The sequence below is a fragment of the Uloborus diversus genome, chromosome 2, assembly GCF_026930045.1.
Source record: "Uloborus diversus isolate 005 chromosome 2, Udiv.v.3.1, whole genome shotgun sequence".
NCBI classification, from domain to species: domain Eukaryota; kingdom Metazoa; phylum Arthropoda; class Arachnida; order Araneae; family Uloboridae; genus Uloborus; species Uloborus diversus.
In genome coordinates, this window is record NC_072732.1 from 55,655,725 (window position 1) to 55,671,763 (window position 16,039).

At 30.4% G+C, this 16,039-nt stretch overlaps 1 protein-coding gene across 1 annotated transcript in view; it reads right to left on the reverse strand.

The window, feature by feature from the left end:
• LOC129216324 (DENN domain-containing protein 2A-like) overlaps window positions 1-16,039 on the reverse strand; it is a 37,660-nt gene that overhangs the window by 10,792 nt on the left and 10,829 nt on the right. The window contains exons 3-11 of the mRNA XM_054850535.1: window positions 14,143-14,227; window positions 13,043-13,116; window positions 12,808-12,912; window positions 10,055-10,140; window positions 5,983-6,049; window positions 3,972-4,073; window positions 3,532-3,657; window positions 3,376-3,432; window positions 2,498-2,604 (exon numbers count right to left, since the gene is read on the reverse strand). Of these exons, the coding sequence (XP_054706510.1) occupies window positions 2,498-2,604; window positions 3,376-3,432; window positions 3,532-3,657; window positions 3,972-4,073; window positions 5,983-6,049; window positions 10,055-10,140; window positions 12,808-12,912; window positions 13,043-13,116; window positions 14,143-14,227 (809 nt within the window). The remainder of the gene's footprint in view (window positions 1-2,497; window positions 2,605-3,375; window positions 3,433-3,531; window positions 3,658-3,971; window positions 4,074-5,982; window positions 6,050-10,054; window positions 10,141-12,807; window positions 12,913-13,042; window positions 13,117-14,142; window positions 14,228-16,039) is intronic.

A 16,039-nucleotide genomic window follows, 5' to 3' on the forward strand; every position in this document is an offset into this window, starting at 1 on the left:
GCAAAACAGAAAAAGTGTTTGTAACTTGTAAAAGTGTTTTTTAGCTACAGAGATGTGGATTTTTCCTAAAATATTTTTTGAAAATACCTACTTTTGCATCCACACGCTTCAGCTACAGTTATATTATTGCTAGTATAATTTTAAACTAGTATTTTTATAAATATAAAATTTTAAAAGAGGTCTACACGTTTGATACAGATTATTCAAAGATTCGAATAAAAGGAAAATGAGGTTTCACTGTACTTTTTTTTCTATATTTTAGCTACCGGTACTTGCTTTACATATCCTTATCTAGCTGATTCTCATTTGCCCAGAGCAATACTGTAAACATATTACTAAAAATGGGATACATTCATTCTGCTCAGGAAGTTTGAGCAGCAAAAAATGTGTTAATCTAACTACTTATCACCCAGAAAAACATTAAAATGGTTTTAGACATTAGGAATTTACATTAACTTGTATCGCAACTAGTGATGTGGATCGGGTAAATACCCAGCGGGTAGGTAAATATTTTTTGGGTATTTACCCAAGGCCTGGGTAAATACCCAAAAACTGGGTATTTTACAAAAATTGCAAAAAAGTGAATGGGATTTTTTTTAAAAATCTAAATGTGAAATAATTGGTAAAACTGATAGATGGATATATGTATTACACAGTTTATAATATTTTTTTATTGAAAGACTTGATGAAATCATGAAAGAAACATATGGTGAACCAAAGAATCTTTCTTTTCAATGTCATAATTGGAGAAGTATAAGCAATTCATTATGAACTTCAGGATTTCAAAATCACAATCTAGGTTAGTCATATCCAAAATGAAAAAAAAAAAAAAGGAAGCATGAGGGATGTTTGGAAGAATAAACTGAGAAGTTATTAAGACTATCGTGTTATTTATTTTATTGATATTTAAGTGATAACATGGAAAATATAGAAACAGTTTTCACATTAATAAGCATAAAAAGGCAAAATATTCTTTTCTGTTGCCTTGCTCATTTGCATTTGCTCCCCTGTAGGGTGGGAAGGTAAATATTTTTTTGGGTATTTTTCCGAAGGCAGGGTAAATCCCCTAATAATTGCGCATTTTGCAAAAAAAATTTAGGTGGTATTAAAAGGTGACTATTTTCTTTTTTAAACATAAATCCTAAAATAAAAGATTAAAAATTTTAAATGTTTATGTATATTATGTGTGTGTGTGTATATATATGTGTGAGTGTGATACAGAATACACCTGAACAATTGAACTAAGTTTGGAGGAAATTTCTACATAAGATATAAGTAAATAAATAGTAATAATAAATTGAGCGACATTTCGTTACATTTTGAATGTCATGCAGGGACATATTACTGCGTTATAAAAGACTAGGACCTTAAAAAATTGATGTTTGCTTTTTTTTGTAACCAGTTAATCTTTTTACTTTTTGTAGAATGGCTTTTTATATCTGAAATTTGGCTATCGACATTGATCAGGCATATCCAACACATTTAATGTGAATATCATATTAGATTGCTAAGCTGTTTCACACAATAATTCTTTAAATATGTGATCAAAATACAATTTTTGGGCAAAAATTTATTGTTTTGTATATTGTTGGTTGTATACAGAAAAATATTTTAGTTGAATATAAATTTTTGAAATAAATACCCGGGTATTTACCCATTTTGGGTATTTACCCGGGTATATACCCTGGATATTTACCCCTAAAAATAAATACCCGGGTATTTTACATCACTAATCGCAACATTTTGTTTCTTTTCAAAAATTAAGAAGGTATAGTCTGTTGCAGGATTAGTGGGGAAATTCTCATCACCTTGAGTTGAAGTCTTTAAATAGATGTGTTTTGAGCAGTCATTATCTAGGGGTGCCCATTACCCCTAACAGCAATGTGGTGAAACAGATTTTAGAAGTTTGGAAATTTTAGATACAATGAATGCTGTTGAACCAATTGAACAAGTTTTTAAAACAACCAAGGAGGAAAATATCAACATACTAGTCGGATGGAGTAAAAAGAGAGTACTAAGCATCTTTATCCCATAGGAAATTAAGATTTTGTTTCATGTTTTGTATTATTTTCTATGTTATATTTTAGTAATGATTTTTAATAATTTAAGATTTGGATACAGCTTCTGGGTTATTATACAAAATAGCCTCAAAAATGTTCTTTATATCAAAAAGGTCATTTTATGAAAAAATTGAGACGCATCTTTCTTGGTTAGGAGTTAGTGTAGTTCACAGCTAAACTTAATGTTTTATTTTTCCCGGCTATAGCACACAACTATATTTCACACAAGCTGTACTATAAAAACCTGAAACTCGACGTGAGTTACGAGCAAATCATTTTTTGGCCATGATTATGAAATCATCTAAAAAGTCTTTACCAAAGCCAAGCTAAAACTATGAGGGCAACAAGTGGTGAGGTTTTTTAGGTTTTTGACAAGAGGTTAAAAATTTTGCTAAATTCATAAAATGAAAAATTCAAAGTAACTAAAAAGTCCATACCATGAAGAAGAAGAAACAAGTAAGAGACGTCTTTCTAGAAGCAAAGAGGCAACAGATTTTACAAGAATATCGACATCAAGTAGCTGAAGTGCTCGTGTCAGCTCAAACTGAAATGTTAATTACAAAAGAAATTTTTTTTTTCTGAAAGATGTATTTTTCACAGAAAAAATTATGTACAAGATATTTGGATACTAAATACTTTAAAAATTGGCTAATAGAAATATGAGAGCAAAATATTATTTCAACAGGCTATAACTGAGATCACACTTAAGTTACTTTCCCTCGACAGAGCTAAGGCACAGCTACAAAGATATACTGACAATTCAATTACAACATCCAGATACATCCAGTTTGATGCTTATTAGCAAATGCAATGTAATCTGACCAAAAAAAAAGCTGGAAATAGACGTCTTCTCACTGAAGCTGAGATTACTTTCACACCTGTAGATAAAACTAATTTAGCACACCAGCCAGAGTCCATGCGCATGGTGCAGTTCATCTTGTAAAATGAAGTTTTATCTATACCTTTTGAAATGGAGTCGTATTATGTTTGCAGACTTTTCACTGGAGAGCTGAAATATTACATACTAATAAGATGATATAATTAGCTTTTTTATGAGGCTTTTTACTTTCAGCCCTGTTATGGCGATTAAAGACTGAGGAGCCCAAACAAGAGCAAAACTGCAGTCTCTGGTAATCGTAACAAGCTGTTCAGTATTTGCTTGTAAAAAACTCATTTTTCTAATTTCAAAAGCTGCATTAAAAATAATAGGTGTTGTAAATTATCAAGAAAAGTAAAAACACATTCTTTTTTTTTTTATTGAAAATGAACTGAGGATGATAAAAAGCAATTTTAGAGATTAAAAAAAGGTACTTACTCCAACAATATGAGAATCTAAAGCTCTTGAAATGACAACTCTCTCTTCAATTTCACTCTGCAAATTATTTTGAAATTTATATATTTTTCAAAAAAATTCCTTTTTTAAATTTAGTACTTAAACTTAAAAAAATGGTACTTAAAAATAAATCCTCACTTCTGTGTAATCAGGAATTGACAAGCTAGCACCAGCATTTGGAACACCTAATTTTCTAAGTGATGTTAAGTACTTGTAGAATTTTTCTCTACGTAAGGTAAGATGCTTCTCAATTTCAGATAGGACCTATCAAAAGAAAAATGGAACTCCAATGGCATTTTAGTAAATTTAAATTATTTTACTCAAAAAAAAAAAAAAAAAAAAAATCAACCATCTTTTAAAGATAACAAACTGAAGAGTGTTATCATTTTGCAAATTAGCATATTTGTATTATTATCTTACAAATGTAATTATGAAAATTACATAAAATAATAAGAATAAATGTATTACTTCATGTTAAAATTTCTCTTAGCATAAAGTTTTGAAACAAAATACACAAATTGCATTTTTCATTAAAAGTATAGGTTCATTATAATTTAAAAAATGTTCAAAACTCTTACTTTCTTATAAAAAACAGATGCACTGAAACTACTTAATATACAAATAGCAACAGGAAGCTTTACACATAGAGGATTCTTTCCTAGGCTGTTTGATGGCCAACCCTATAAATGACCGTAAAAAATAAAAGTTTACATCGGTTTAATTAAAATGGCTCTAAAGATCAGAGACTTGAACAAACATGCAATTTTTTAAAAAGATACCTTTAAAATAAAGAGTTAGCATAATTTACTGCAAAATGCAAGTAAGTTACTATCAGTTGCTAAAATGTATATATCGTGACACAAAAACTGTTTTAGGCAGTGGAAGAACAAATTTAAGCAAAATGAAGAGAATGAGAAAAGAGCTGGAAAAATAAATTTACCGGTTTTTCCAGCTTTTTCTTAAAAATAAATCAAAGTGATTCATTAATGATTGGAAATTGGTACCAGAATACTTATTACAAAAAAAAAATGCGTTGGTATATAAAATTAGTCATGAATATTTGTAAGCTGAGTTGTTAGTTGGTTAGTATTCAATACGAGAGGGAGGAAAAAAAGGCTACGAAAACAATGTAAAATACATAGTAAATTCATAGTTTTTGTTGGTTTTGCGGAGGAAGAAAAGTAGGAATATTTATTTTTCATTACATTGAAGATATATTTAAGAATTTGATTATTTTAAATCCTAACCAAGTGCAAATTCTATTTTAGTAGAACAGTACCAAAAGAACATTAGTACCTCTAACATTTTTAGCAATTTTTTTCATCAGGAGTAAAGCGGACCAAGAATAAAGAACCCTGAAAAATGTAGCATGCATTTTAAAAGATGACAGAACAGGTGTGGTTCAAGAGATGCATAAGAAAACTGTTGCCCCCTCCACCTCCAATTAATAATACCCCAAAGAAGAGCCAATTTTGAATATCCCCCAAAAAATATGTGAAGTTTTATTCATAAATTTTTTTAAAAGCAAAATACTCTCATGATACATGAAACTTTAGAGAAGAATTTCCTATCTCATTTTGTAATTACAGCATGCAGTGATACCTTTGTCGCACATCCCTTTGTTGGAGATGGTCTTTCATTTCCTTTGTTTATCGGTCCGTCAACCATTAATAACAATATTTACATGCACTTCAGATAAAAAAATGCTTTTATTTATTTTTAAAATAATATCAGTAATTTTGCACAGTGAAGAAAAAAGATGTACTTTCACAAAAATGTTTCATATCTTTCACAGATGGATGTTTCCACCTCAAGACTAATTTTAAGATGGGATCTGAGAAATTTTGGCGGAAATCCTGTGCTACAGCCTTAAATTTCGATTTCTGAATAACAATTAACTGAAAGAAATGCAGCCCTCTGGCTTTTCATAACATACTATTTTAGTGCTTAGTTAATAACTTCTGTACTATCCATATAGCAGAGAGTAAAAATTGAATCTAATACCTAGAAAGACAGGAGGGGAGAAAGTGGCCCCCAAAGTACTTTGCAATAAAAAAAAGAAAAAATTCTTCAACTAATAGCTGTAACATGATAAAGCAGTCTGACTTTGATCTGCTGCTTTTCTACACTTGGTTAGGATAAAGTGGAAAAATTGCAATCACTCTTCAAAAGAGAAATACATATTACGTTTTAATGTGTTGAGGCACGTTTTTGTATATTCAATTATTATTTAGTCAACAGAAGAGACATTCTTGGCACTTTTAGTTACACAGGAAAACCTTTTGAATCAAATACTCAATGATGGCTGAAAGTGGCTATTTTAATCTGTTTAGGGTATAATCACGGAAACTATGACTTGCTGTGTTAAAATAAAACCTTACTGCCTTTTACTATGAAAATTTTTACAATTCACAAACTATTCTAAAGAATTGTATGCAACATTTTTGAACAGACTTTAAGCTTTTTTATTTCTCAGAACAGAAACAATGAATACTCTGAAGGATTATCATTCTGTTCAAGAGTAACAAGAATACAATTAATACACTTTAACATTTATTTAAAAAAGCAACAAAACAAGTAAAAACCTACCAATATCCTTAGACAGTATCCAAAAACTTTTTCCTCTTTGTCAAGAAGAGAAAAATCAAATATCTCACTATGAAAAAGAAATGAATACAAAATATTAGCTATTACTTAATATATATACAGGTATGTACAAAAACAAAGGAAAAACTACCCTCCCAATATTTTAAAACTTAACCATCAGAAGATAATACTAAAATCCTACCAGTTTTCAAAATTTCGTATCCAGCTCACTCTAAATAGTTGAAATGTAGCTAATTTTTGAGTAATTTTAATGTTTGTAGTTTAAAGTTTCCCCCCTATGTAAAAAAATAAAGAAAGAAAATGTTAAATACATTACACAGTGAACAAAAATAATTGTGTAAAGACAGAAGTTAGATAAGAATTAAAAAACATTTCAAAAAGGTCCAACTTCTATGCAAATTCAAAATCATTTTTGTCAGACACAGCAATTTACAGAATTTAGCCAAAATTAATTAGCAAATCATGGTTCTCACAACCTTGTGCAATGTATGAGTAGTACAAGCCTGCAAACAGCAAAATTAGCAACAGAGGAAAACTTAAATACCTATCCAGAGTTCGTACTCAATTTCAGAAATAAAATGAAGGAGTTTAGGAGGAGTTTTGAAGGAGTAAAATGAGATTTTGAAGGAGTACTAATGGAGTGTCATTAATTGATATCACACTTTTTTTCAATATATTTGACCATCAGCACCCTTTATCACAAAGTATCACACTTCACCCCAAACTTCTCCCCTTGTCACGTCATATGTTTTACAAACATATTTTTACAATAACTGAGTGATGTCACTTTTTGTCACCCTCTCTCTTCCCCTTGTCACAATTTCATGAGCCCGTCTCCTCCTTAAAGCATGACATCACTTGTGGATGACCCTTTTAACAATATCATAATTGTAATTAACTAAACAATTGTTTTTTTTAACGCAATCACTTAATGTAATACATTTACTTATGTAGTTTTAAATATTTAAATAATAATTAGACAACTTGACTTTTGCTGCTGAGAGTGTGGTGGAGAAAAAAACAATAATCCTAAAATACGTGAAATACACCGCCAGCTCAGTCATTTCCAGCCGAGGACTGCTGTTTTGTGCTTATTAGCACTCATCAGCCTGGCATAGGAAAGTGACTGAGCTGGAGATGAAAAACCTCTTAAAGAAGCCAAGAGTGAGAAACAAACTGGTAGCTAATATAGAATTAGCAGACAAGATGAGTGACCGAAGCAATGGTTCGGTTCAACTCGAAGATTGAACGCGAGGCAAGGTATATTCAGGCAGTCATCGGCTGGAAATGACTGAGCTGGCGGTGTATTTCACGTATTTTTGCTTTAGCCCTGGCTAATGGGCGGTAATTTACTGAATAATAATCCTCCAAGCACCATTTAAGCATGTTTTACTTCACTTATGAAATGTCTTAGTCTTCTAATAAAAATTTCACCTTCAACTTTTATGAATTAACTATGATCAATTTGTAAATCGAAAAAAATAAATGCACGAAATTACTACACTAAAATTGCCTTAGTGATGAAGTTAGTTGTCAATTGAAGTATTTTATGTTTCTGTTATAGAGGAAGATTATGTAGTCTTGAACTCTCTAAAAAAGAAAGAATTTTGAAGGAGTAAAAACCAAAATAAAGAGGTTTGAAGGGCCCTTCAAATTTTTTTTATAAATGAAGGAGTATTGGAGGAGTTTTGAAGGAGCGTACGAACCCTGCTATCTGGTTCAACTAACAAAACGGCTAAAGAAATATTTCATGAAGCATATAGATCAATAAAATATGGGTCTTTCCTCATATATACAAAAGTATTCAATGCCTGATTGAACTATTTTGCTTTAAATCTATCACTAAAATCAGTAACTCAGAACTAGACTAATGTAAGTCAAATAATTGCTACTTTACAGGACAGCAGAAAAAAGGTTGCTTGGCGCATACAAAGGATTAAACTTGCACTCTTTTGACACTGGTAAATTGTTACAAAGAATATATATTTTTTAAGAATTACATTCATTACCTTCAAAACGAAACTTAAAACAAAGATGTTTATGAGAACAACACTAAAACTCATCTTTGACACAGTAAAGTTTTCATAATCAAGAATTTCAGCCAGGTGATTACTCTATTCCTAAAACTTATAATTGTCAATATGTTTCAGTTTACCTTTTCAGATTTTTCATTATTTCTAAGATGAAACAGTTACCAGTTCAGGACATAAACTTTTGTATTTCACAGCAGTTTATTAGGCCAATATAACACCAGTTTTCTGCTCGCGTGAATCATATTTTTGGGGAAAAAAGAAATAGATGATATCATATTAGTTTTGAATACAATTTTACTTTTGTTATAAATGTCAGATTTAAGTTTAAAAAAAATAGCAGAACAAATTGAAGCATTTTCTTCAAACTTGGATGCATTAATAGCTTGAGATTTTGCAAAATTTCTAAATTATCACATATTCTTGGATTGTTTTATGGTGAAAAGATGTACAGACGAAAGTTTACCTTTGCTATGATGGCAAGGTAGAAATAGTGTACTTTCTTGTGATAAAGTTACACAGACAGTTAAATTTTCAAACTCATTGAAGTTTTTGACCAATATACGTCTTTATTGTCCATCAGGATTGTCTAATTCATTAAAGAAAGAGGAAGTGCACGATCCTTTAGAAATAGTTTGAGATTTGTGAATGGCAAGTGTTTCATGTTTTGTCATGAAAGTGCGTGTTTGAAATTCTGTGACTTTTGATTGATTGAATAAAATATAACAAAATAACATATCAAATTGAAGGAAATTTAAAGCTCTACAACTTTGTAAATGACAGTTTTCATTAACACTAATTCTGGGAGGCACTAGTAGCAAATGTTTGATGAAAAGAGAGAATTTTTCTGAAAATCTTCGATTTTTCATATTATATACCCAGAAAATTACTGGAAATTTGACAAATATGTATAGAAACAATTTCGTAGGAAGTTCATTTAGCTTGAATTTTTATTTTAAACGCATTTTTTTCATTGTTTCCAATATTTTCTCAAAAAACCCAAAACTTGCTTCCCTCCTCCCTCCTACCTTTAGCTCACCCTCTAGGGGCATGGACTTTTAGTACGTTTACTTACTCACTACCTCTAACAATATTCTGAAGTCAAAAATTATCGCATATTCCATGCACGCTACACCTTTAGCTCACCCTCTAGGGGCATGGACTTTTAGTACGTTTACTTACTCACTACCTCTAACAATATTCTGAAGTCAAAAATTATCGCATATTCCATGCACGCTACACCTCTGTTTTGAGCACTCATTGACTGGACTAATTAAGCAGAAGAGTTACTAAAGACTAACTAAAAATGGAGGAAAAAAGCCGAAGTGGAAAACTACACTGATAAGGGACAGTTAAAGTTAAAAATTATATTAATAAACAAAAAATATTTTCTTGAACAAATAATTATAAACTGTAATGACTACAATTGAGAGAAGAAGCCCTTTCAAGGGAATTATCTATTAACAACTCATTTATCAGTTAAATAAATGCTAAGAAATGAAAGCATACTTTCGTGAGAGTTATCTGTGAACAAAAATTTGAAACTCAATAAAGCATCAAATTTGTTATCCTCATTAATCCAGATTTAGCTTAATCGGGACAGCCATTCAGATGTACACACTATATAAATGAAAGGAGAGTTAGCACAATAATATGCTTTTGTAATTTTGTTTTGTACAGTTTCATTTTTCATTCTCTTGAATTCAAAATGCAATTTCAACTGTGCACGTTACGTAATGTACTTTGGCTCAATTTAAAAGTTACTTTGTTTAATCTGTACTTTCAATTATTTGGACAACCTGGATCACTTGAATCTTTATTCTGAAATACCGAGGTTCTACTTTATCATTAAACCAATGTTGGAAATGCAAGTGGGACATTTGACTGCCTTTAATTTGTAAGTAGCCATTTTAGAAACACACCTTTAGGAACACACATAATAAATGTATAAAGATGAAAGATATATAAAAAGCAAAATAATGAATTCATATTTTTTTATGGGGCTTATACAAAAAATATTTTACCTTTGATACACATTTGTACAATTGTACAATTGATCATCAGGGAAACAAATGTGTGGCAATAGAGGATAATTGTAGAGCTCAGGGATCTAGAAGATAGTATATTGCTTTACAAATTGTAATAGTATGTTAATATAAAAGCAAATACATTTTCTAAGAAATTCTTTACAATATTTTAATATCCAGAAACATTTTGGTAGAGCTTTTATACTTATAGTAATAGCAGTAAGGGAAAAATCTGGAAAGTTTTAGAAAATTTTAAAATGAATAAATAATGCTTAATTATGTTCTAATTAATAAAATTCAAAAGATTTCCAAAAAATCGAAAGTGAACAAAATTACAAGATTTCTTTAAAATTCCATTAAAATGATACAAAATAACTATTAATTTGTTGAAAAAGCAATACTAATTGAAAATATTGCAACTTTTTGAGATAGTTGCAACATTTTCAATACCTTTGAGGGTATTATCCTCCTCGCAAAAAAGTTTGCATAGATTTTGCAACTAAAATTAGTATTAATGAACAGTATTTCTGTATTATATGAAACATTAATAAATGAATGATTGTATACAGAATATTCTTACAGATCCAACAAATTGACAAAATTGAATCTTACAAATTGACAAAAGGAACAAGCAAGAAATAAGATGAATGCAAATTTCTGCAGATTTATGGAAACATTAAGTCATAATCCTTTCGTCTTTGAATGTATAAAAAATAGATGAATAAAAGTAAAAGTAAAACAAATAAATAGACAAATTCTCTTTACCTTCATAGTCTAAAAATTTTAAGAGTTATTATCTTATAACATTATTTGTACAAATGTGAATCATGGGAAAAAATCACATATAATTTTAAGTAGACAAATTTACTTAAGTAAATTAACGAAAAAAGCTAAAATCAAATAGGCCAGAGGTGTATTGAGAAGGATTCTCAACATCCTTAACCTCCAAATGTAAGGAATGAACACCCCCGCCTTCCCACAGGAGAAAATTCCAACCATGCTAGAGAAATGGTAGAGGAAAAGTACCAAAAACTGACATAGGTGCGGTAAATCAACATAGCAGTTTTTCTTCTTCTGTTATAAGAAGTTCCACTATGTTGGGGAAAAATAAACTTTTTCTAATGTGTACTCTAGATGGAGTAAAAGCAGTAAAAAACAACTCTGAGTTTATATTGATGCAAAATTGTGTTGTTAGGTGCAGTTGATTTTTATTAGCTCTTAAATTCATATTGAGCGGACTTTAAGAGCTTATTGTTATCATCAGAGGTAAGAAATTTATTTTATCACACTATTTTGTTTGAAATGATAACATTTTCAAACCACTGCAAAAGTTTTACTTAACACGAATCCTTGCCATGATGAAACTAGTGTAGGAGCAAGGGGCTCAAGCCCAACCCCCCTTAGAAATGAGAACTTCCTTGCTTTTAGTGCTTTTTAATTTGCAAAAATGTATAAAAATTACTTTTCCAGCCATTAATGAATAAGTTATTAAAAATGTCAAATTTTAATATTGCTAATCTGTACTGAAATCGGTTTCCATGGGGAAAATATTCTGCTAAACCATGGCGAAAATTTTTGAGCCTCCCTTAAAATTTTGCACATGGGCGCCCTTGTGTAGGAGTACAGAATATGATGTTCTATCAACTAACATGCTTGAGTCTTCACCAATATACCTGATATGAACCAATATACCTGAATATACTGCTTATAAGCAAGTTACTACACAGTGAAAGGAAATGCAATATTGAAGTCAGATAAAATCTTGTTAGACTAAATTTGTCTTTTTATTTTTTAATTGTGTAAGCCTGAGTATTTTCACTATCCCAAGTCTCCCTGTCACAATTATAGGCCTACATCTAAGAATTATAGGCCACTTCTTCTGTCTTTGTATAAAAGTTTGGTAAGATCTTGTTTGGAGTATGCTGTTCAGTTTTGGTTTCCGTATCTCAAGAAAGATATTTCTTTATGGGAAAGGGTTCAAAGAGGGGCTACTAGGGAAGTGAGGGGACTTTCAGATTTAGATTATGATGCGAGCAAAAGGAGAGTCAGTGGGGACATAATTCAGTTGTATAAATTAATCAAAATGAAAGATGTCACTGGGTTAAATTTTTGCTCGGGAAGCAGGAGAATGGGGTCATTGCTTTAAGCTATTCAAACCTCAGGTTAATCTGGAAAAACTATTACTTTAGTAGGGTTGTGAACACTTGGAACAGCTTGTCCAAAGAGGCTATACTGAATAAGGGGTAGATAGCTTTAAGAGGGCCATTGATCTTCATTGGGGACTAATAAACTATCTAGGAACTGCCTAGCTGGGCCCAGAGCCTGTCGCTGGTCATCACATTTGTATTTGTATAAATGTAACTTTAAATATAGAAATGATTCTTGATGAACAATTTTATGTATTTATCAGATAGTAAAGATATGGTTTCGGTGTCTGACCGAATCATTAGATAATTTTTTTTTTTTTGGTATGTCAATACATCAATAGAAACTCAGAGTTTTTAAAATCTCATTTCCCACAGCCTCCATTTGCAAAAAGCTAAAAAAAAAAAAAAAATAAATAAAAAAAATAGAAATTTAATAAACAGATACAACACGTTCGACAAAATTGAAATAACACAATTACATATGAGCATAACTTTGTGATTTAAGACTGTGGATTCAGGATCAGAACCCAAAACCTAAATGGCATGTTGGTTTTGGTACCTTACCTCTATATGCAAATCAACAAAACAATAGACAAAATTTACTTTTGATGGGAAAGATGAAGTGATTTCAGGCTGGTTTTCAGATATATTTATGATGAACAAAGCTTCAAACAGCTTCGGGGAAAGGCACATACTAGAAGCAGAAATCTGAAACATATTTGGATAATTTGAATAAAAAATTATGCTCTTTGAAACAAAAATTATGACTTTCAATTTTAGTTTTGAACTATTTTTATCGAGACAAGAAGAAGTTATCAATAACAAAACCTTTGCATACCTGCTTTCTAACAGATTTAACATAAATTATTCTGTCCTGAATAGCCTTCATTGATATTTCTGAATCACTCCCATCTATAAAACCAACATTTATGTGAAACAATAGTTAAATATACATCAACAAAGACTGCACCAAACTCAATAATAATTTCTAGGGAAAACAAACAATTTAAATATATATATATATATATATATATATATATATATATATATATATATATATATATATATATATATTTGTAAGATAAAATTAGTCTAACAAATTTTTTTCTCAAAAAGTAACTGTGTTCATTAACTAAATTAAAAAAAAAAGTTAATAGAATTAACTGGTTAACAGAATTGAAATGATATTACAATGTGTTTTAATTCATTTAAAACTATTCAGTTCAATGCAGTTTCACATTTATTAAGTTAAAAATACAAATGTTTCACATTATTTATGAGAACAGTACAAGAAAATACTGAGTACTTGTAGTTTGGGGTTCTCGTTCTGCATTTTAGGGACCCCTTTTGTCTATCAAACAATTTGTGAGGAAACTACAACATCCCTCCTTTCCCCAACAGCAACAACTACTGTAGAATACACTTTCAATTCCATTGCAAAAGATAACCAACAATCAAGTTCCACAGACAGTGCCGGATCTAGGAATTTTCCTGAGGTGGGGCAAAACTTCAAAATGCCGCCCCCTCCCTTAACACACATCTATCTTGCTTCAATTTTTTTTCCAAACTCAAAACTTTTTCAAAATTTTCAAGATTGTAGTTTGAAAAAGAGTTCTAGAAGATCTATAGTGATGGTAAGGGAGGAAAAGGTTCGAGGGTCATCCTCTAATAATTTTTGAAATTTAAACTCCAAGTACCTAACTGTGAAGTATTTCTGATTGTGCTATTTTTCAACAAAAGGGTGGCAAATTTTGGAAACGCACTGGGCGGCAAAAACTGTAGTTACCGCACTGCCTACATGTAATACCTCTCAGATCAATGAATTTGAAGATGCCTTATTTAGTTCAAAAAGTTAAAAATTAGTAAATCTGGTTGATGCATCTCAGTCATTAACGAAGCACAAATTTAGGCACATATGAAAAGGAAACAGCATGTTACCTGGGCCATTTTCGGTTGATGAATCCTGGCTGTCTTTTGCTTGCACTCGAAGCGACGAAAATGATTCATAAATCATGTTTCTCATCTGAAATTTAAAAAAATAGTAATTAACATTAATTGAAAAGTTGCTAAAACAGAATTAATTATATACAATTCTAATGGTAAATCTTTATATTAGTGGGTTTACAGGGTTTGTTGATTTAAATCAATTGATTTTTTAAAAGAAATCATTGATTTAAATCAATTGATTTTTTTAAATCAAAATCCTTAATTAAAACTAGTTCACCATATTTTTATAAATTAATTTTGCATTTTTAGAAGGTGTTGCTCCAAATTTAATTACACTGCATTATACAATCTTAACTTCAACAGACAAAACTACATAGATCTCTCTTGATGTGTGTGAAACAGATTTTCCTTCTCGCAATATTGCATTTACTCCAAAATTACAGTTCAATACAATATAGAACAAAAAAAAAAAAAAAAAAAAAAAAATTCAGTTTTTCTCATACACCATCACTGATATAATTAAGAAAAGTAATTGCTCAACATATTCTTTTACACTCAAACGTACATGATGATGGAAACCATATTTTTAAGCAAAGCAGTGCAGTTGTTCAGACTTTCCTTCTAGTTTCATGTTTGTATTTTTACCAGGGTTACCAATTTTTATTTTACTGCTGGGTCTTTTACTTGAATTTTGTTGAAGAAGAACAATTTGAATACAGTATCAAAGCTGCAAAGCAATCAAGTCTTGAATTGATAAAAATTGCTTCTCCAAATTTTATTCAAGAGCGCCTTTCATAGTATCTATGCCAATAGTTTCGATTTATCTCAATATAATTATATTTTTTCTGTTGGAAAAACTTCACAAATTAAATTTTTCATGAAAAAATTTGGTTTGTTACTGCTAACCAGTGGTGCCCAACCTACAACCTGGGGCCCACGAAGCTGATGTATGTGGCTCGTTTTGTTTTCTTCTAATAAAAGAAATATATGATTAGTCTCAATATTAAATTTGGACCCAAATATTTAGAAATCGGTTTCTGGAACACAAACTTTGCATCAATAAAATAAGCACCAAATTATTAAAACAGCGATTCTTGGTTTGAATTTCCTTCCTTTTCCATGTTTTCCCATATTATTTGGAAATAAAAAAAAAAAAAAAAAATGATTTGTGTTTTGCCCGCAAGTAGTAATTTACAGTAAACTCCCGATTATCCATGAAATAGGGTGGATTCGGGGATAATCTGCGGTTACAGTGCATAAAAAAAATAATACTTTGTGTATGCAATAGATAAAAAATATTAATGACACACACATTAATTTATATTATAACTAAAAACATTGCTACATTGCATCTGCTAACATTGAATATAAAAAAGTCTGTAAAATCTAAAAGCAAACAATAACACAATCATAAGTTTCAAAAAAAAAAGTGAAAGGACCCGCAGATAATCTGACCACCGATAATCGGGAGTTTTCTCTATATGATGCAATTCTATGATGAACTGTTTTGGTTTATTTTAAATGGAATTCGTATTTTATTTGAGAAGCTTTATAAACTTGTGCCTCTAACTAAAAAAAAAGTTATTTTAAAGCTTAAATATAGACTTTTGGCGCTTTAAAATTATTACTAAGAAAATATGTCCTTTTTGGTACTTTTTCAGCAAAATATAATTAAAGTTAAACTAATGCTTTCAATTTTTTAAAAATAGGTATGCTCTAAATCAGTAGTGTACCTAGGGGGTGTGGCGCCCCTGGCGAACTAAAGAAAGTGCACCTACCCCCCAGCGTCGTCCCGAAAATTTTTTTGGGGGGAACATTTGACTAATTGATTTGACAAATTGGGAGACAATATTGCAAAATTAATGTTCTGATTTTCTATTTTTAAATT